The sequence below is a fragment of the Rousettus aegyptiacus genome, unplaced genomic scaffold (genome assembly GCF_014176215.1).
Source record: "Rousettus aegyptiacus isolate mRouAeg1 unplaced genomic scaffold, mRouAeg1.p scaffold_m13_p_6, whole genome shotgun sequence".
NCBI lineage: Eukaryota > Metazoa > Chordata > Mammalia > Chiroptera > Pteropodidae > Rousettus > Rousettus aegyptiacus.
The window spans coordinates 77,284,808-77,307,510 of record NW_023416309.1 but is presented as its reverse complement, the minus strand read 5'-3'; the positions used below and the strand labels follow the sequence as shown (position 1 = coordinate 77,307,510).

Below are 22,703 nucleotides of genomic sequence, written 5' to 3'. Positions count from 1 at the left end.
CACTAGAAAAATTAGAAGAAATAATATAATCAAATAAAATCATGTGGTAAAGGGAGATGTAAAACAGATCATACAGTGTAAAGGGAAAAAAAACAGCATAAAATAAATGTGAAATAAATATATGTAAATAGTACTCGTATTAAGACTCAGATGAGAGCATAACCTAAACCGACTACAATAACTGTGCTATAAACAAAAACTATGACTAAAACAAAGTGATCCAAAGATTGAAAATTAAGGATTAAGCAAAAGTATACCAGTCAACTTTACGTAAAAAAGAAACAGTAATGATCCTTACAATAAACCTTAAACAACGGGGGGAAAGCATTAAATGAGATGAGGAAACTGCAGGAACAGTCAAAAATAAAAATGCTGAAGCAAAGTTAGGAGCATAGTAACTCCAAAAGTAATTGACTTTACAATTAGGTGGGAATTGGTGATCTTTTAAAACCAGTTTCTATAAAACAGTAGAAGTAGAAGTTAATTGTATAAATATATGCTAGTGATAAAAGGTCTCGTTGAAATATATTAAGTTTAGGTGCTGGGAAAACTGGAAAGCCACCTGCAAAAGAATGAAACTAGACTGTTGTCTATCACCACACATCAAAAATTAACTCAACATGAATTAAAGACCTGAATATAAGACCTGAAACAGTAAAAGGCATAGAAGAAAACATAGGAACTAAACTCAAGGACCTTGGACTCAAAGAGGATTTTATGAATTTGACTTCAAAGGCAAGGGAAGTAAAAGAAAAATAAATGAATGGGACTACATCAAACTAAAAAGCTTCTGCACAGCAAAAGAAACCATCCATAAGGTAAAGAAACAATCATCTGAATGAGAAAATATATTTGCAAGCAATGCCTCAATAAGGAACTAATATCCAAACTATGCCAAGAACTCATACAACTCAATAACAACAAAACAACAAATGATCCAATCAAAAAAATGGGCAGAGGACCTGAACAGACACTTCTCCCTAGAGGACATACAAATTGGTCAACAAACATATGAAAAGAGACTCAACATTGCTAGTTATTAGGGAAATGCAAATCAAAACCACAATGAGATACTATCTCAAACTGGTTAGAATAGCTGTAATCAACAGGACAAGTAATAACAAATGTTGGAGAGGATACAGAGAAAAAGTAACCCTCATACACTGCTGGTGGAACTGCAAACTGGTACAGCCACTATGGAAAACAGCATGGAAGGTCCTCAAAAAAACTAAGAATTGATCTACCATACGATCCAGCAATCCCTCTACTGGGTATTTACCCCAAAGAGTTGAAAATTCATATCTGAAAAGATATTTGTACACCGATGTTCATAGCAGCATTATTCATGGTGACCAGGACATGGAAAAAACCAAAGTGTCCTATGATAAATGACTAAATAAAGAAACTGTGGCACATATATACAATGGAATATTATTCAGCCATAAGAAGAGATGAAATACTACCATTTGCAACAACATGAATGGACCTCCAGATAATCATGTTAAGCGAAATAAGCCAGACAGAAAAAGTTGAAAATCACATGATATCACTTATATGTGAAATATAAACCTGAAAGCAACAAATGAACAGGACAAACAGAGACAAATGGACGATAGACTAGTGGTTACCAGAGGGTAGGGGAGAAGGGAAGGAGGGAGGAGGTAGATGGGGTAAAAGGGGTCAAAATGTGGTAACAGAAAGAAATCTAACTATAGGAGGTGAAAACACAATGTAAATATACATATATGCCTTACTGTTAAAATGCACAACTGAAACCAGATTTCGTTAAGCAATGTCACCATTAAAAAAAAAAAAAAAGAATTCAGGCAACAACTACAGGAGTACTAGCACAATCTGTGACTTTGTCACTGACAGAAAACATACATTTCCATGTCACATTAATTTGTAAGTGTAGATTATAATCACTGCTTCAAAATTTTGGCAGCAGTAGACCTACTGCTAGATCTTGTCATTTTGTGTTAATAAAGAAGCAAATGTATTTTTATATCATGGTTTAATATATGTGTATATATTAAGTTTACTTAAAGGTATTAAGTCTATTCCTAGACATCAGAAGTAAAGATATGTTAATTTTGTCATTTGTGAGAAAAAAAGAGTTAATCCATGGGCAAGTAAACATGAACTCATTTCTGCTTTGCTCAGTCTCAGAGCAACTGTCTCAATCAATTTTCACGTTAAAAACAAGACTCACACTATCTCTGTATTTCTTCCTCAATTGAAAGCAGTACAAACTCAAGTTCAACAAGATAAATGATGTACAGCAATAAAAAGGTATGAAATCTATAAAACCTTTATTTTTAATTCCAACAATAATATTGTATTTTTATTCTTGTGAAATCAGTCAAGTATGTGAAAAAGATGGGCCAACTCTATTTCTTCAATGACACATCAATGAGAATCAATTTTCATACAAAGAAAGTTCACACCAGAGTACTATACTAAGGTATTCAAATAAATTCACATTCTTTATCCTATAATAGTAGCCCAAACTATTTCTAAATTTCATTGCTAAACACACAAATGTATCATGATATAATATCTATGTCTATGGCCTTAAAAACTGAATTATTATATTATTAATAATTTTAATGGCATACTTAAATGTTTAAAAGTCTATGAAAAATCACAAAGGCCGCATATTATGATTTCATTTATATGAAATGTCCAAAATATACAAATACGTAGAGACAGAAAACAGATGAGTGGTTGCCAAGGGCTGAAGAGTGAAAGGAATAGGAACTACTTAATGGGTATGGGGTTTCTTTTGAGGTGAGGAAAATGTTCTGGAATTAGATAATGATGATGCTTGCACAACCTTATGAATGTACAACTGAATTGTATACTTTAAAATGGTGACTTTATGGTATGTGAGTTATAGCTCAATATTTTAAAATGTCAAAGGGAAGAAGCTAGTTGACAAAAGGGATTAAATATTTAAGAGAAGGAATACTGGACTGTGTAGGGTTCCTGAGATGAGGGGAGGGTATGAGATCCAAAATACAGGTGGAATATGTAATTGAATTAGAATAATAATAGTAATAATAATTTGCAATAATTGGTTGTGGAACAGAACCAAAAGCCAAACCCATGGACTTCTGCTATATTTTCTACCAACTTATTAATAGCTTCATGAAACATTTGGTGCAAGAGAAACAGCAATATAATTTTTTAAAAAGCAATTAGAAGTAATATACAAAAGCAAAGATCCTGGAACAGTGGAAATGACCAATGACCCTAAATTAGCCAAACAACCCAATATCCTACTGGCAAAATAGCAAGAAACTACTTGGATTAATATATGAAATGCAGATCCCTTATGCTAGCTAAAGAACAAATGGCAAGAAAGAAAAACCTAGTCATCTAAATACCTCTTTATCCTTTCCTTTTTACCCAAGTACAGTTAAGAATATAGCAATTTTCTAGCAAAGCTCAGTGACCCTAAATTCAGTGAAACTTGAAAAAGTCCAACAATAAGAGAAACAATTAAATGAATTTAAGTTTTGTATTATAAAAAAATTAGGAATGACCTAAAAGAAACAACGGGAAGTTGGCTAAATAAGTTATAATACATCCACACAAGAGACTCAGTCATTAAAAGGAATAAGACTGGGCTGATACACATATTCTTGTATGAAAAAGGTTCTGTGATATATTAAAAAGAAAAAAAAGCCACAAATTTGAATAAAAGCATATATGTACATTATAATCACATTCTTGTAAAAATAAAAACAAAATAAAAAAGATCCTGTGTGTGTGTGTGTATATATACACACACACATACATAGAAAATGTCTAGAAGGGTAAGAACCACCTTACGATGTGGAAATGAGACTTTCATGCTCCTCATCATTTTGTATTATCTGAATGCATTTTACATAATATCACTTTCATAACAGTATTTTATAATTATATAGAAAATTTTTATATTGTCCAGTGGGATAAAAATAAGTTGTATGATTGTATCTGTATCAAAATTATAACCACAAAAAAACAACTATAAAGAACGAGGGCTTAGAAAGTAACACAAAGTAATTTGATCTTTTGAGGTGGAAGAATTGTGATTTTTTTTTCTTTTATGTATGCAATATTACTATTATAAATGTAGTTAGGAAGGACATAGTTCTGTAATTTTCCCATTGATGGTTCTATAATGTCTGTACAACAAAAAATAATTTCTTTTTCAAAAAAGGAAAACAGATCCTTTGTTCCAGAGTACTTTTCCTTGAAAGGGGAACAATTCTGTTTGAGACCAAACTGGGATGGTTCCCACAGTGACAGCAATCACCAAAAGATAGTACTGCAGCTTTAGCATTAATTACATAGCTTCATGAAACATTTGGTGCAAGAGAAACAGCAATATAATTAATGTTTTCTTACTGCCTTCAAACAGTTGTTTATAGAAAAAGTTCTGCTATTCAAAAAAATATATATAAATATATGTGTTCACTTTGATGACTTAGAGCATACAATTTATTAATAAGGAACTACATTTTAATCACCAAAAAGTACAAGACATCAAGCAGATGATAGTCTTATTGAAGAAAATAGGCTGAAAAATCAATGAAGAGTTGATCTTAGAATGTTAGCAAAACGAGTGTTTCTTTTCTTACTTCTAAGAAAATACAGACACTAGTCTAAGGACGAGAAATCTTTTTGAGAAATCTTTTTGTAGGACAAAGTCTAGTCATTGACTTTACTAGTTAAATATCTAGGTCACTTTAGCACCTGAGACATTAAAAAATCCTGAGCACAGACAAGATCTTTTTTCACTCTTATTTCTGAGATCACAGGGAGGCACAGGAACTAAAATTAGCTCTCACGTGGAAATTAGCAATTTATTCCATCAGTCTTTGTTGTTTAACACATTCGGCTTCACGAAATAGCCTATTGTCAACAGATTCATGTCAGATTTCCCCAGAATGACTCCTGCTCTGCTACTGATGAATACGGTATTACCATTATAAATGGCATCTGGAAGGATCCATTCTGTAACCCATGGTTAAAATATCAATCATTCTAATACTGTAGAGGCCAAATCTTATGTAACAACAACAAAGGCTGAAGCCTCCCAACCTTACTCCAACACTGGCTTCTATTAATTAGATTTCACTGAGGTGCTAAAAATGGTACAGTCACAGAGTATAACAAAGCCATTCAATGCTTTGTTTAAAAACAAGTAAGTGTCACACTATCCAAATTCAACTGACAGGACTCAAGTAAACTGCAGAGTCCCCCAAGGGACTGGTAACTGTAAAATGCGCAAACTAAAATCTAATTTCAATAGTCAGATATGATTATAACAAAGCAATGATGGCTACAGGGAAGAAAAACAGAGGGTACAGAGAGATATCAACAGAGAGAGATATCAATCACACCAGCAATCCTTGTCACTGTATCAATTAAATCAGGCTTAAAAAGGATAAGACTACCTATCATTTACTGTGTACAATGTGTCAGTCACTTTGTAGGCATTATTCTAACCTATAGGACAAGCATACAAAGTATGGCCTTTTATCCCTCTTTTTTAGATGAGGAATTTCAGCCTCAGTAAAGCTAAGAAAATTATCTAAAACCTCACAATTGGTAAGTAGCACCCTCAAAACTAATCCTTAGGATGACTGACTCAGAAGTGCCCCGCTTTCCTTACCACACCCAGCTTCCCTTAAGAGTTGAGCAAATAAATGACACTTTAATCCATCTCAGATCTAATGTTTTGCCTTATACTGCTTTTCCATCCTTTAGTTGGGTTTATACTTTCGCCATTTTTTTTCATAGGCTTAAACAAAAAGCCAGTATGAAAATAAAAAACAGACTATCAATGCAGACAATCATCAACATCACCTACCTAAGCAAACAGGAAGTGGGGTGATATCTAGGAGCAGTTGGGTCATTTACACTGAAAAAAGTACATTTTCTCTCTCCTACATCTATCATAGATCCCTTCTAAAAATATGTTATATGGCCAACTATTAAATAAGCTCGTGTTGCTCCCATCTTTAAAGAAAGAAAAGGAGGTTCTTCAGCTTGCCTCGCCCTCTTCTCATCTCTTCACAAATTTGTTTTTCCCTGAAAAAAATTTAAAAATTACTTTTGTCTATTACAAAAACAACCACTCTGAACATCATAGCTCATAACCTTTTAGTCTCTTTCTCTGCACAGCATATCAGTGCAGATATTTTGGTTTTAGTTTGAAACAAAATTATCATGTTTTATAATCTGCAACATCCATTCTATAAACTATAGGGTATACCACTGTATAGAACTTCTAAGAACTTCTAAGAAACTATAGAGTATACCACTGTATAGAACTTCTAAGAACATCCATTCTATAAACTATAGGGTATACCACTGTATAGAACTTCTAAGAACCTGTATAGAACTTCTAAGAACCTACTCAGATTATTTCCAATTTTCCTTGTTATAAACAGCCTTGGGAAACATCCTCGAACGTATATTATTTAAATATGCTTTATAGAACTTTCAAGGTTGCAATTCTACTAGCATTGTATCACTATGTCACTTGACTATCTATATTTTTGCCATTGATGGAAATTGTAATGTTTTATCTTTACTAATTTGGTTCATTTTTCTCCTTTCTTTTGTGAATTATCCATTTTTATCCTTAACGTTATCTATTAAGGCTCTTTTCCTTTTTCTTATTGTCTAATAAGAGTTCTTCATATAAAGAAAACTAATACTTTGTCATATGCTGTAAATATTTATATTGTTTTATCGCCTTTTACGTTTAGTATTTCCTGATATCCAAAAGTTTTCACTTCCTAAGTAGTTAAATCTATCTTTTCTTTTATGAATTCTAACCTTGGAGTATGCTCAGAAATACCATTCCTAACTCACAATTAACAGTCACCTACATTTTTTTTCAAGTATTAAAAAAATAAATGTTGAAATAATTAAAGCATCAGAAATTTCTTTTGCATAACATATAGGAAAGAAAATCTAATGCACCCTCCCTGTGGCTGTCCCAATTACATCTATTAAAAATTCATTATTGAAAAAAAAAAAAATCCATTACTGTCTGTTTCACCCCTAATGACCTGAAATGTATAGCCTTATTCTACACTACAGTCTTTACCAAGTAGGGTGTTTTCTTACTTTGGAGTCAAGTTCTAAAGCACATAAAGTGAAAATCTAGTATGGTCAAAATTACACTGCAAAATTTCTTTAATCATTCATAGCACTGTGAGATATCATATTTTGAGAAACACATAGGCGTTGAGACTGATATGAAAGATTCACCCTGCCCACTCTGCACTCCCTCTGAGAGGTACACTATTGAGTAGGATGACAGGCAGGAATCATTCTGCAATTTAATGAGCACATGCAAATGGTTCTGCTGCTTAGACTCTGCCAGGAACAACTGATAGCCCATTCTTGCTCCAATACTACTATACTAATAATTTAATTACTCTAACTTCACAATTGATTTAAATATCCATTTAAGAAACTTTACATCATTACACCTCTTCGCCGCCTATTACTCTTTTATAACATTTGCTTAGAACATCTTTTCTTGGAACTCTGAAAACATTATGTCACTTTTTCTCCAAAAACTTACCAGGATTTTGATTAAGGGAAGAATCCACATTTGAACTACATTTAGTCTCCCCATTCCGAAACACAGTATATCCTCAGATTTGTTCATGTCTTCCCCTAAGCCACTAAGGATAATTCTGTTGTTTAACCCACATAGACAGATCTTTACACATTTCTTGTCAAGTTTCTGCCTATTTCCCTCTGCTACTATGGATGGAATCTTTTATTCCAACTTCATTTTTCAACTAGTGTTTGGAAAACTATCAATTTTATTATATTTATTTTAATGTTTTCTATTTTTAAAATATTTATATGCACATTTTATTCAGCAACCTTGTATATTTGAATATTTTTAGGTGATTCTCAAACATTTTTCAGGTAAACAATAATCAAGTCATCTGTAAAATATTAAAATTTTCTTTTGCTTTCTAATATTTATAATTTAATAAATAAGAAAAGCAGTAGACTGAGCCAGAGAGTGTTCTGGCTAAGTCACTTCTTAATGTTATAAGCCTCTACAAGTTATTTGAAAAAAAAAAAAAAGTACATTCATTATGTAGGTTAAAAAGCTCTAAATATATCATTAAATCAGACTCATTGATTATTTAGAACCTCTATCGGCAGTACTTAACCTTTTTTGGGATAATGATCATTTTAAAAGTGAAGTTCTAAATTATAAGTAAAAGTGTTGAACACTATCTCCTTAAAAAAATGCACAAAAAGTATTTTCATCTAATTGTTTTTGAAGCATTCATGGATCCCCGAAAGTCTGTAAAGGCCACTGCTCTCTGTTTACTTTTGGTTACCAGTATTAATCAAATACTGTCCAGTATTAACTAAAATACCATTTTGGTATTAACCAAGATACTGTTTGGTTAACAGTATTTCTAAGCAAGGAAAAATGTCCTTCAATTATGTCACTTTTTAAAAGATCTTTCTGTTATATTTTTCAAAATGCTAAAAGTCTTCATTTTTAAATCTTCACTGAAAAGTGTTTATCAATATAAACAAGCACTTTTTCCAATTTGATGCTTTTTTGCCTTCTATTTTGCCTAGTATATTTTTAGCCATTCCTTCTTCATTTATCTGTAATTTTGTTTTAGGTATACCGTATGTAAATGGCAAATAGATTTTATAGAGGAATTATTCTCATGTATTTAACAAATATTTATTGAATGTCTATTACTTGCCAAACATCTTTAATCATTCAGAAACGCTGTGATAACAGATCTGTTCAGTCTGCTGAGTGATTTTTTAAAAAATTTAAATCTTTAAAATCCTAACAATTTTAAAAATATTCCTCTGGTTCCTCAATGTCTGAGCAATCAAGTCCATTCTATTTCCATGCTATGAAAGGCTCTTTATGATCTGTTCTGTTTTCCTTTCAGTCTCATCTTCTTTTATTCCCCAACCTGCTATCTTATATCCATTTCAGCCCTATCTACATGCTGTTCTCCAAACTTACCATGCCTTTCACAAAATTCTGTTCTCTATGCTCAGAATTCTTCCTCCTGCTCCTATTCATCCTTCAGTAATCAGTTCAAAGACCCAGGGCCTTCTCTAACGCCACCCCCACATCACTGCTGTGTGACTTCAGACTTCTATTTTCAATTGCCTATCAAATACTCCACTTGAATATCCCAGACTTCAGATTCCATATGCCTAAAATTGAAAATATGTCATCTCCCCCAAATCAGCTCATTCTCCATTGTCCCTACTTCAGTAAATGGCACTACCACCTATCTTCTTGCTAAGCTGGAATACCAAGCACCATATTGGCTTATACTTCATAATTTCTACTACGTAATTTCTTGCTAATTCTATCAATGAATTTCTCTCAAATTCATCCAGTGATATCTATCCCTACTGCCTCTACCTAGTTAAGCCTCTAATATTTTTCTTTCTTCTTTTTCTTTTTTTCTTTCTTTCCTCCCTCTCTCTCCCTCCCTCCCTCTCCTTCTTCTTCCCTTCCTTCCTTCCTTCCTTCCTTCCTTCCTTCCTTCCTTCCTTCCTTCCTTCCTTCCTTCCTTCCTCCCTCCCTCCCTCCCTCCTTCCCTCCCTCCCTCCCTCCCTCCTTCTTTTTTTAGGCAAGGCAACCCTTGGTTGCCCTCACAGATTGCAAGGACCTTGTCAATTGCAATCCCTTGTTTTTTATTTTTTACACCTACAGCACCTGGTCTTCCTAGGTGGCCACCAATATTTCTAAGCTGGATTACTGAAACTATTTTCTACTTACTTCCCTATACCTCCAGTCTTAATTCTCCCTAAAATCCATCCTATAATATATCTGTCTAAACACAATTCTAAACACGTTATTCCCCTGCTTTAAACTTTAGTGTATAAGGATGGGGATGGATAACTCTGAAGATACAAGAACTCTCTACGCCATGTCCAAACTCCTTACGAACCTTAAAAGTTCTGCAAGTATAATCCTCCCCAGCTCATCTCTTGTTATTTGTCTACTATATCCTCGCATGCTCAACATTTCCAGTTCCCCTATCACTCAGTACTCTTTGCACAAGCTGCTTTCTCTGACTGTAACACTCTTTTTTCTACCTTGCTAACTCCTACTCATCTTTCAGAACACAACCAAGATACCACTTCTGTTTCAAATGATTCTCTAATTCTCAAATTCAGGGTCAGATCTCCCTTTGTGATTCCACTGCACACCCACAGATTCTGCCACACTGAGACAAGGTTAACTTTTTGTTTACTGTATGTCTACTTCCCCCACTAGTGTGTAAACATCAAATATTGCAGTGATTATGCCTTTTTTCTATTTCTTTCTCTATCTTTCCCTATTTGTTTAATTTGTAGGCGAAAGAGAAACAAACAAACAAAAACAAAAACAAAAAACGAGCTGAGCTAGACTCAGGAGAAGGAGTGAAAATTGGTGGAAGAAATATCAATAACTTAAAATATGCAGATGACACCATATTACTTGCAGAAAGGAGCAATGATTTGAAAAACTTCTGATGATAGTGAAAGAAGAAAGTGCCAAAACAGGACTGCATCTGATCATCAAAAAGACAAAAATCAAGGCTGCAAAAGAAACTTTAACACTAATATGAGGACAATGAAATTTAGTTAAAGATTTTGCTTACTTTGGTTCAGTCTTCAATTTAAACGGAGACTACAGCCAAGAAATCGAAAAGGCTGAGACTCAGAAGGGCAGCAATGGAAGAATTATGAAAGGTCACCAAGAGCAAAGATGAGTCATTAGAGACCAAGACTAAGATCAAGGCTAAGATCACCCACACCCTCATGTTCCCAATTACTACGTACAGATGTGAAAGATGGACAGTGAAGAAGGCTGAGAGGAAAAAAGAATTGATTCATTTAAAATGTGGTGTTGGAGGAGTGCTCTAAGGACCCTGGACCACCAGAAGGATGAACGAGTGGGTCCTAGAACCAATTAAGCCTGAAACATCACTGGAGGCAAAGATGACAAAACTGAAGCTGTCCTACTTTAGGCACATCATAAGAAAAGAGGGTTCTGTGGAAAAGACAATAATACTGGAAAAATAGCAGCAGGAAAAAAGGAAAACCAAATATGAGATAGATTGACTCCATAAAAGAAGCCAAAGGCATGATTCAGTCTACAGGAGCTGAGCAGAGCAGGGCTGTTGAGGACAGGACATTGTGGACATCACTCATTCACAGAGTCATCAGGTGTCAGAGTCAACTCAATGATTCAATGACATGTAACACATACCTACATGTCTTTCTTGTTTATTATGGCTTTCCTAGAGCTTAGAATAATATGGTTAATCAATAAATATTTATTAAATAATTAAGTACAATAATAGGTATAGAGAAGAAACAATGAATAACAAAACTGTATCTGCTCTGAAGCTACTGATAAATAAACATCCACAATGATAATTATGAAAGAGATTTAAGAACAACGGTAGAAGACCTAACAAAAAGAAATATAAATTCAATCTTATGGGGTAATCGCCAAAGTAAGATGCCAAAGATGATTCTTTACGGTATGCAAAGAAACTATTAAAACTCTTATTTAAATATGTTTTTAGTTTCTATTTTGAAGTATGTTTTCTAATATAACACAGTAAGTCATACAAGCATTCACAATTGGGATTGTGCTCAACTTTTTAGTGAGTGGAGTGGACAAAAAGGCTTGGAAACCAGTTCTAGGGCATTGGATCTTAACCTTATGTATTCCAGGGAGAGGAGGTCTCACAGAGCTCTTTGAGAATCTGATAAAAACTAGGATTACCTCCCAGAAAAATAAACATATTTTTTAATACTTTTATATGATTTATAGGGTATTTTGGTTCTCTGGTTAAGTTCTGCCGTAGGACCTCTATTTCTAAAGCCATAAGGAAAAGGTCAGCCCTATGATCCTATTATTCCTTACCTTCCTTTTTCTCCATAAATCCTGCTCCCCCTCCTACCTAAAGTTAACCACGCCTTTCCCTAAGCAGTTTGGAATTTCCATCCCCTCTGTAGGGATACAAACACTTCCTTCTCAAGGGTACCTCACACACATCAGTTATTCCTATACCATTACCATAATCTTTACCGTTTCCTGAAGCACTCATACAACTATTTTCTTATTTATTTTCAATTGCAATTGACATTCAACATTATTTTATATTAGTTTCAGGTGTAGAGCATAGTGGTTAGACATTTATATAATTTACATAGTAATTCCCCCCAATTAGTCTGGCACCCACCTGGCACTATACATAGTTATTACAATATTATTTTTATTCCCGATGCTATACTTTTACATCCCCATGAATATTCTGTAACTACCAATTTGTACTTCTTAATTCCTTCACGTTTTTCACCCAAGCCCCCAACCCCCTTCCATCTGGCAACAATCAGTTTGTTATCTATCAGTCTGTTTCTCTTATGTTAATTTTGTTCTTTAGATTCCACATATATGTGAGATCATATGATATTTGTCTTTCTTTGTCTGACTTATTTAACATAGCATAATACCCTCTGGGTCCATCTATGTTGTTGCAAATGGTTAACAGTTCATTCTTTTTATGGCCAAAAGTAATATTACATTGTATATATGTACCACATCTTCTTTATCTAATCATCTATTGATGGGCAGTTAGGTTGTTTCCATATCTTGGCTATTGTAAATAATGCTGCAATGGACATAGGGGTGCATATATCTTTTTGAATTAGTGTTCTGGATTTCTTTGGATAGATATCTAGAAGTGGAATTACTGGTAGTTCCATTTTTAATCTTCCGAAAACCTCCCATACTGTTTTATTTTCTTAATTTTTAAAAATCAACTCTTTAACCTAAATGTAGTAAAATCCTAAATAATAAAATTTGTGAAATCACAGTTTTGGTGTTGTGGTTATTATTTTCTTACCTCACATCAAAATAAACATACACTTTAAAAAAGGATTTCAGATCCTCACCAGCCACCAAGTTTTAGAGCACAATCCCAAGGTTCTTGCAGTTAACTCTGGGATCTCTGCTGGGGAAGCAATGATGTTAATATCAAAAGTTGCTTTTTGTTTTTTTTTAAGCCAGAAGAAACTTAAAAACATTCAGTCTAATCCTCTCATTTTGTACATTCAAAAGCTGAAACCCAGAGAAGTTAAGTTATTTGCCCAAAATCAGATGAGACATTTAATGACATGTCGAGGATTAGTATTTAGGTCTACCATCAGTCGGGTATGTCGGGTATGCTTTCTACTACACTGCATCCATTCAGATTACACTAAAATAATACAGTATCAAGAATTCTTCATTTGTTACCTACCTCACTCTTCCATTCAGATTTATCTGAACATGCTGCTTAAACTCTGGATATTTGGATGCCAGATATGCAAAGTCAGGAGGTTTGTCCTTATATCTATTTCTTGCATGCATTGATTTACTCAGAGCCATCTTTAAAAAGAAAAAGAAAAAAAAGAAAAGAAAAAAATCAGCATAGTTTTAAAAAACATTAATGGGGAAAAGATGTGGTTGCCAAGTTAACAGTTATAGCCAACACATCCTTGTCAATAAAGTGGAAGTTACATTTTTTAAATGTATACAACAAATAAGCATATGAAAAGATGTTCATCATCCATCATTAGAGAAATGTAAATCGAAACCACTTCTACTCATTAAGATGACTATTATTTTTAAATGTTTAAAAGAAAATAATAAGTGTTAGAGAGAGGATGTGAAGGAATTGGAGCCCTTGTTCATTGCAGGTTGGAATGTGAAATGGTACAACTACTGTGGAAAACAGTTCGATGGTTTTTTAAAAAGTTAAAACACAGAATTACCACATGATCCAGCATTTCCACTCATACATATATACCCAAAAGAATAGAAAACAGGAATTCAAACAGATACTTGCATACCAATGTTCACAGCATCATTATTCACGATAGCCAAAAGGTGGAAATAATACCAAGTGTCCATAAACAAATGAACAGATAAGCAGAATGCAGTATATACATACAATAGAACACTACTAAGACATAAAAAGTACTGAAATTCTGACACATATTACAACATGGACAAACCTTAAAAACATTATGCCAAGAAAAATAAGCCATATGCAAAAAGAATATTGTATTATCCTGCTTATATGAGACACCAAGACCGGGCAAATTCATACAAATAGAGAGTAGAAAAGAGGTTACTAGGGGTTGGGGGAGGGAGAAATAATGAGTTATTCTTTAATGGACACATAGTTTCTGTTCAGGATTAAAAAACTAGAAATAGATAGTGGTGATGGTTGCACAACATTGTGAATATACTTAATGTCACTGAAAGGTACACTTAAAAATGGCTAAAATGGTAAATTTTATGTTATGTTTTACCACAATAAAAAAAAAATGTACACAACATATAATTATTTTTTTAAACCAAGGGAAGAAAATTAGAACAATTCCTTTAAAAGCATCAAAGTGGCAGAAGGTACAGCCAAGAATTTTATAATATACAGCTAAGAATATTATAATCAGAGGTTAGTTTTTACAGTGGCCTTGCATGGATTGAATATTTGGTAGTACACCAGGAAATCACTAAAGTTTCAAAAACATCTTTGATTCCAACTTCCTTTATAAATTTCAGTCTTGTCATTCCTAGCTAGCTAAAACCAAATAAAACAAATTTTATTTTTTCTTCTAGATTACAAAGAAAAAAGTTAAAACGCATTTACAGCAAGAAATTAAAACTAGAAGTCACTGTAGTGGTTTAGTAAATCTCTAAGTAGTTGGTAATTTTAAAATATTTTAGTGTACTACTTATCTTTGGGTGGTAGGTGATTTTTATATTCTTCTTTATACAATTCTGTATTTTTCACATTTTTTATAATGAGCATTCATCTAAATAGTATTATATAAGCCAGAAACCTAGGAGTTACCTGATAGCAACCTATTCCTCTCATAGTCCAAGAAATCAAAAGTCATGTTGACTTATTCTGCTAAATACCTCTCAAATCCATCTTTTTTTCTCCCTACCTCCACCAATATAAGTCCAGTACAAGTTACCTACTGCTACAACAGCCTCTTAATCGGTCTCCCTGAATCCCTTTCATTCTCTCCATTTCTTTTCTCACCTTGCATTGATGACTTCTAAATACAAATCTCATGTCCTACTACATCTACTTGCTCAAAACCTTACTCTTCGGATAAAAACAAAAAACCTTACTTCGGCACACATATAAGGCCCAGAATGGTTAGAGCTCACCTATTTATTTACCATCGGTTCAAGTCACACTCCCCTAGCTCTTTTTTTTGTCCCTCTATTTTGGCAATAGGGTCTTTACACAGGTTACTTCTTTTGTCTATAATGCTCTTTCCTCCCCATCTTTACCTGAAGAATTTCTATTCATCTTTACTATCACAGTTCAAGAATCTCTTCTTCTGGAAAATCTTTCCTTCCCTAATCTCCCCAGTTAAGTTATATCCCCTGTTAGAAAGTTTCCTAGCCATAAGCACCTTTCCTTTGCAGGCTTTGTTAGAGATGTAACTGCATAGTAATAAATCCATTAATACTATTTCAGAAGGTTTTTTGACAGCTTTCCACACTGGAAATTTAACAACCATTTTCAAAAAAGAATTGTCTTCATCCCAGACCTTTCCAAATCATATCCAACTGTCCACCAGACTTCTTGCTTGAATGGCTCAAAAGTATTTCATGTACAACATGTCCAAAATTAAGTAATTTCTACCCAGCGCAAAATGGTCCTCTGTGAATCTTCCCTACTTCACTAAATGAAACCACAACCCTGAAAGCTTTAGCATCTTCTCCACTCTACTTCCCTCATTCCAAACATATCATGTCCTGAAATTCTCCTAATTATTTCTTGACTCTATCTAATTTTCACACTTCACAAATTCACATCTCTAGCCCAGATTATCATCTCTTTATTGGATGATTATAATAGTCCCTAACTGATCTCTCTATAACCACTCCTGCAATCCACCTGTCACCCAGCAAACAAGTCTTCCCTTCCCCATCCCATGCAAATCTGAACACTCTTTGCTAAATCCCTTCAGTGGCTTCCTAAAGCTATTAGGCTGATAAAGTACAAAATCATTATCAAGGCATACATGATCTAGACCTTGCCTATCCCTCTAACTTCATTTGTTGCCACTCTCCCCTTCCTACACTATGCTCCAAACATACTGGTCTTCTTTCATTCTCTGCTGCATCATGGTCTGTCCCATCCTCCCTTCATCTTGTGAAGACTTAATAGTCCTTAAAACCATACCCTAGCATCATTTTCTCTGGTAGGCTTTCTCTGACACCACATATCCACTCAGATGTCCACTCTACATGCTTTCAAAGCACTCTGTACTTTAGAGATCTTTGGTTTACATTAGAGATCTTTGGTCATGTGCGAGTAAGCGTGCACATGCACACACACACACATACACACACACACCAGGTCACAACCATGTCCATCTTATTCTTCACCGTACCCTCTAGAAACTGGCATACAATAAGTATTTCTTGAATAAATGAATAATTTGGAATCTGGGGGAATTAAGAGTCACTTGGAAGTTCTTTTCCAGCACATTACCATCTTTTGCCCCTCACGTTATCACAGAAACTCAAGATACACAAGTCTTAATTTCCTAATATTAACATACACTTTACAGACCATCAGCAAAGAAAGGAGCATAAAACCAGGACAGGCCCCATTCTGTAAGAAAAAGTTGAAAAGAAAAATACTTTTCTTTCTTGTGATTCTGGCAATCAACAAAAAAAGAATGGTACTCTAAGAGTAATTTCAAGAGACAATGGTATGTTAGGGTTCTGAAACACATGAAGACTTTAAAAACTACATAGCTGACATCAGTGTACATACATAACACTCTGAATGTATGTGGAACAACTTAAATTATAGATATGTGTCAACAAAAGAACGTCCAAACCTATAGAAAAATTGTAAGAGTTTATTTGAGCCAAAGTTTTTGAGGACGTGTCCAGAAGCAAAATCTCAATGAATTGAGAAAACACTCCAGTCTACAGCCACGCTATCCTGAACAAACCCGATCCCATCTGATTTCAGAAGCTAAGCAGGGTCAGGCCTGGTTTGTACTTGGATGGGAGACCACCTAGGAAGACCAGGTGCTGCAGGCATAACAAATAAAAATAAGGGACTGTAAGATGACAAGATCCCTGTAATCTGTGAGGTCAACCAAGGGTTGCCTCACCTAAAAAAAAAAGAGAGAGAGAGAGAAACTGCTCCAGAAAATGGCAGTTTTGCAGTTCCTTTTATGCATCTAGACTCAAAGGAAAAAATGTAAGGAATGTACACAAAGTCCACTGATGGTAGATTAAGGTGGGAGAAAGCAAAGCAGCAAAATCTCCAGGATTAGAAAAAAAGCAAAATGGAGGAACATATGCTTTTAACATTATGTACAGGATAGTTAATAATTAACATTTATAGTACATAGAGGGTATGCAGGGAACAAGATAACGATGAGGAGTGGTTCTGTGGTCTTGTGCTATGGTGCCTACTGTTGTGCCTTTAAAGGGTCTAAAAAAGAAAATTACTCTGAAATTTCAAAGGTATATTATCCTAGATGTGTAAGAACAACAGACAGGGTTCACTTAAGGTAAAGACTGACCTTGGCTAAGGAAGCTGTAGGCCTGGGATGTGACTACCCGCTACGATCTGTCCAGTTGGAATTTGTGATCAAACTCTCCTGTGTGGTTAATGTCAAGCCTGCCATGCGGCTGCTCTGAGTTTGTCAGGTTTATCACACAGACCCTTTTTCATTCACCTATGACAGATTCAATTCGTTTCCTACATTACTCAACCTTTCTGGTCAGGATAAAGAAGGAGTCAATAAAGCCACTTGCTTTGCTAACCAAGCTCCTGATACAGGCAATGGGTTCTTAGCTAAATCGATCCCATTCCTCAGAATTTAACTGAGTGTCAACTCTCACCTGGCATTAGTAACATCACTTCCTTTTCTTTAACCTAATGTACTTTTCTGTTCCTGGCTCATTCTGCTCTGGCTACAATGGCCTCCTTGTTGTTTAATCAATTCCGGTATGCTCCTGCCTCAGGATTTTTGCACTTGCTGTTTGGTCAGTACAGTCCACTTCTTCCCTAGAAATACACACATATAAGGTACTCTGGCCTTGTTCAGGTCTTTGACTCAACTGTCACCTTCTCAATGATGCCTTTCTTTAGTACCTCTACTTCAAAGTAAAGCAAATGAACACACTCCTTGTTACCTTTACTAGCCTCAATTTTCTACATAGAACTTACTCATTTGACATTCCATATATTTCACTAATTTTTTAAAAATCTACCCTACCAGTAAGCTTCATGAGTGAAAAATATTTCATCTATTTGCTCACTGCGATTTCCCAGCACTTGAATTAGGGCCTGGGAGAATAAGCACTCAATAAGTATTTGTTGACTGAAGGCACAATGGTACCCTTTTCACCATGTAGGCCACTGAAACACAACACACTCATTCTTGGTGAAAAGTCCCCTCTTAACTCACAGAGAGGCTCAGCTTTAGGGTTGGGGGCTTTTTCCAGGTTACCCGAGTCAGTCCAAAAAGCAGTACCATGAACCTGTTTCCTTGTTTTTTCCTGTCGCTTAAATGATACCACTTACCTTAACAGACAAGTCTAAATTCTGCTTTCAAAACTTCGAATTTCCTTCTGCACAGATCCCCACCACTTCAACCCTAATTTCCATTTTTTCTCCTTGCCTTCCCTTATAAATCTGATTTTTTCTTCCAGTCCCGCTACTGACAGTTCTCCGTCTCTTCCACTCTTTTCACCCCCTCATTTCACCCACTCAGTCTGTCTTCCCGCCTCAGTTTTAGATCTCTCTAAACCTCCTCAGCTCCCAGGGGTCTTTCCTACCTCAAATCCTAGTCTCCATTCTATTCGCCAACTCCTCCCACGCATCCCACCACCACTCCTGCGCGTGCACACACCCACGCCCACACAACCCCACTTACCCACCCACCGGGTCTCTCTCCCTAGACCCCGAAGTGAGCACTACACGGGCCCAAAACCCGAGAATGTGGAATCTGGCTGATGTATGGGTTAAGTGAACTCTCAACCTGCTTGAAAGATAGTAAGTGACTTACCTCTGAGGTCAAAGTTTCTGCCAGACGACCAGTTTGTAGTAGGCCTCCAACCTCAGTGTCTTAAGCCAACTACAGAGCGAAGCTCCTGGAAACGCAGACGTTACGCTCCCAGCGCGCCGCCATCTTGGGCAGCCATCTGGCCTCGTGATTGGACAAGAAACTCTCGCGCGATCTGTAGCAGTTGCTGAGATAAAAAGAAACTGTCGCGAGACCTGGAGTTTGCGGCTCCAGACGTAGAGGTGGCTTAGTGGCGAGTGGTGTTGTTTTTGCGAAAGCACCTGCATTAGCATCTGCTAGGTAACTTCTGTGTGTGTGTTTGTTTGTTTTTGTTTTGTTTTGTTTTTAATGTAGGCTTTAAAAAGTAGCTTTCTGGGCCCCACTTCATACTTACTAAATCACAGTCTCTAGGATCGGGCGGGAAATATGAGGCTAGCGGGGGGACTGGGAAAAGAGAGCTTTTGGATTTGATGGCGGGCAATTAGCGTTTATTGTGCAACAGGGCTCTTCATGCTATGTTTCATTTAAACAGCACAGATAAACTGCGAGATGAGAAAAAGTAGTCTCATTTACAGAGGAAGAACTGGGGATCAGAAGTATTGTTATTTGTTCAAGATCTTACACCCAGATGACAACAAATCTACGTTTTCTTGCATTTCCTCACCTGCCTCATGAGCTGGAAAAGCTATTAAATGCGTTTCATTTTTCTTTTCTACTAGGTTATACTAAATTTTACCCTCTGGTAAGTAGAGTGAGCATTAGTCTCCTCATTTTACAATTGAGACTAAAAGGCGAATTACATCAAAAAGGTATACAGCTAATAACAAAACTAGGGCTAAAGTTTGAGCCTCTGGAGCCCCACCATTAATAAAGCTTGCCTAGGTCCTAGTAATTAATGTGAAAGCTTCTGGCAAACTGTTGCAATAAAATTCATAGGGACAAAGAAATGAAGATTTCAGCATCACACAGAACTGAGTGTATCAGTATTCGCGTAAAGAAGATGAAGAGGTGTTTTAATTATCTACTGTGTAACATACCACGCCCAGCTATTCTTCTGCTGCCCTTGTTTTTGGTGATAGCATCGACTGCGGGCTGGTTGAGCTGGACTGACTGGACCTCTCTCCCTGTAGTGGCAAATTCTCTCCTCCATGTGACCTTTCCACATAAGCAGAGTAGCCATGCTTCTTACACGGTGGTTCAGGGCTAACAAAAGCGGAAAAGTGGAAGCTGCTAGGCCTTCTTAAGGCTTAGGTCCAGAACTGGTGCTTTCACATTATTCTATTTGTTAAACCAAATGAAAGGGCCAGCCCAGATTCAAGAGGGACTACAGTAGGGTACCCCTCCAGTACTAGAAGGTAGGGTTCACTAAGACTACCATTGTAGCAGAATACCACAAAAAAATTTCTGTCTTTGGTTAGTAGTAACTTTGGTACAGGTTATTTTTCCCAGTATTTGGTGCTTTCTTCTAGAAGGGTAAAAAAAAAATGGCTTTGGAGGTACGATTAGTAGGGTTGACTGTGTATTGCATTTAAAATGCTGGTGAATATCTTCTCTCTCATCTCCAGACAGATCCAAGTCCTCTGCGGGTTGAACAAGAGAAACCCTAGCTCTGCAGCCAGGAAATTTGGACTTTTATCTTGACCCTACCACTTATTAACCTTATGATTATGGACAATTTACTTAAACTGTTTGAGCCTCAGTTTGCCCAATATTGCAAAACCAGATGGTAATCTCATGAAGTTGTGAGAATTAAATCAGATGATACATATAAAACAGCATAGTTTCTGGTACATAGGAAGGTATTATTACTATTATTGTAATTTCTCTGGTCACTTTCTATTTTTAAAAATCTTTTATTTCGTAAAGATAAAACATGTTCATTATAGTAAATATGTAAAAAAAAATTAACTAATACAGGAAAGTATGAAAAAGAAAGCAAAAATTATCGAAAATCTCAACCACTTAGAGCCAATCACCATAAATTTTAATAACCTTCTAGACCTCTATATTCATAAGGACAGATAACTAAATTTCTATAGGAATATTTTCTATTTTTTTTAACTCAAATATAAATCCTGGAGGTTCTACTTAAGTTAATATAGTTCTAAATAGTCCTTTGTGATGAGCGCACAGTATTCCCTTGTAAGGATGTGTCACATTTTTTAACTAATTTTTCTGCAGATGGACATAGATTGGTCTGCTCCTAAAATTGTGGTGCAATGATAAATACATCTCCTTTAAATTTTTCTTTAACATAAAATTGTCTAGAGACTTCACAAAATAGATTTAAAAGATATTCAACATCTAATTCTTAGTGCTTATCTCTCTGACTTACCCTTCCCTGCCACTGTCCTTTGTCCAGGACCAGCCAGTTAACATCCACAGGTTCCTCTAACTTTATGTCTTAGGGAGCAACGATTGAGTATCAATTCCTTTTAGCCCAGAAGACCCTGGCCTTCTTATGTAAATTTATTTAACTCCCTCTAAGGGACCAAGTTAATATGTCAGATCTAATGGCTACCTTAATTAAGTCACAAAAGCTATGCCCTAATTCCAGAATAATGATCGCGTCTCAGCCTACGTTTACGTAACTGAGAGAACCACTCAAGTGATACTTTACACTTAGGCACCATATTTTTTATTATAAATAATGCTGAATTCTTTCAAGAAATTGGAAGGTAAATTTCAAAAATTAATTTTGATAGAACTGGATCTAAATGTATATCTGATTACCCTCCCTCTTGTTCTAAGACCCAAAGCAAAGATATTAATTAAAAATAAATAAATTCGAAATAGGGCTGAAAACCCAGAAATAGTGCTTTTGGCAGATCAAAAAAATTGAGGATGCTTTGAAATAGGACACATATACGAATAACAAGTAAAAGGTCAAGTGGTTTTTATCAGAAACTGCAGATGACTTTGAAATTTATCTGGAAGATAATGTGTAAGAATAGATAATTGTAATATTTTCCACCTAGAAAAAATTAAAATTACATCATACATAAACCCCATATGGATAATAAAACAATTATTCAAACAAAATCAACTATAAAAATATTAGAAGAATGAAGAGAATATTTTTATAAACTTAGATTAGGGAGGGCCTTTTAAAGATACAAAACTCAAACCTTGTAAAGGAAAAGATTGCTAAAGTTGATTATATAAAAATTTTAAAATTCAATATAAAAAGGTAATATAATAATAGACAACAAACAAAATGTTTTATATATATAATGGACAAAGGGTTAATATCCAAGATGTATTCTCAAACTGACAAATCAAGAAAATGATCCAGTGCTAAATGAGCAATGGATAATTAGGAGAAAGCAAAAGATCATATATAGTTGACCAATGAATATATATGAAAAAATGCTTAGACGCATATGTAATCATAGGAAGGCATAGCAAAATAAATACAGTGTACTGTTTTTAACACATCAGGTTAATAAAACTAACGATGATGTTCAATGATAGCAAAGGTTGGTGTGTTGGTTAGTTTTGGCTGTGTAACTAAAACTTGGTGACGCAGAACAAGCAGCATTAATTATTACAATTCTGTG

The 22,703-nt window shown here is 35.1% G+C and overlaps 1 protein-coding gene, 1 long non-coding RNA gene and 1 pseudogene across 4 annotated transcripts in view; 2 read left to right on the top strand and 1 right to left on the bottom strand.

Annotated features, from left to right (window-relative positions):
- The window catches only part of METTL16 (methyltransferase like 16), a 70,969-nt gene extending 51,671 nt beyond the window's left edge, over positions 1-19,298 (bottom strand). For 2 of the 3 annotated variants that reach the window (XM_016138907.2, XM_036223764.1), the window contains exons 1-2: positions 19,147-19,298; positions 13,335-13,462 (exon numbers count right to left, since the gene is read on the bottom strand). In XM_016138907.2, coding sequence (XP_015994393.2) covers positions 13,335-13,462 — 128 coding nt within the window. In that variant the 5' untranslated portion in view covers positions 19,147-19,298. Of the gene's footprint in view, positions 1-13,334; positions 13,463-17,977; positions 18,144-19,146 lie in introns of all 3 variants that reach the window. The other variant, XM_036223762.1, reaches the window with a different exon arrangement.
- LOC118604513 lies at positions 17,046-17,164 on the top strand (annotated as a pseudogene).
- Positions 19,299-19,352: 54 nt separating the features above from the next.
- LOC118604026 lies at positions 19,353-22,484 on the top strand. Its single transcript, XR_004951635.1, has 2 exons — positions 19,353-19,443; positions 19,676-22,484. It is a non-coding gene; the product is annotated as an uncharacterized LOC118604026 (long non-coding RNA).
- Positions 22,485-22,703: the final 219 nt, after the last annotated feature.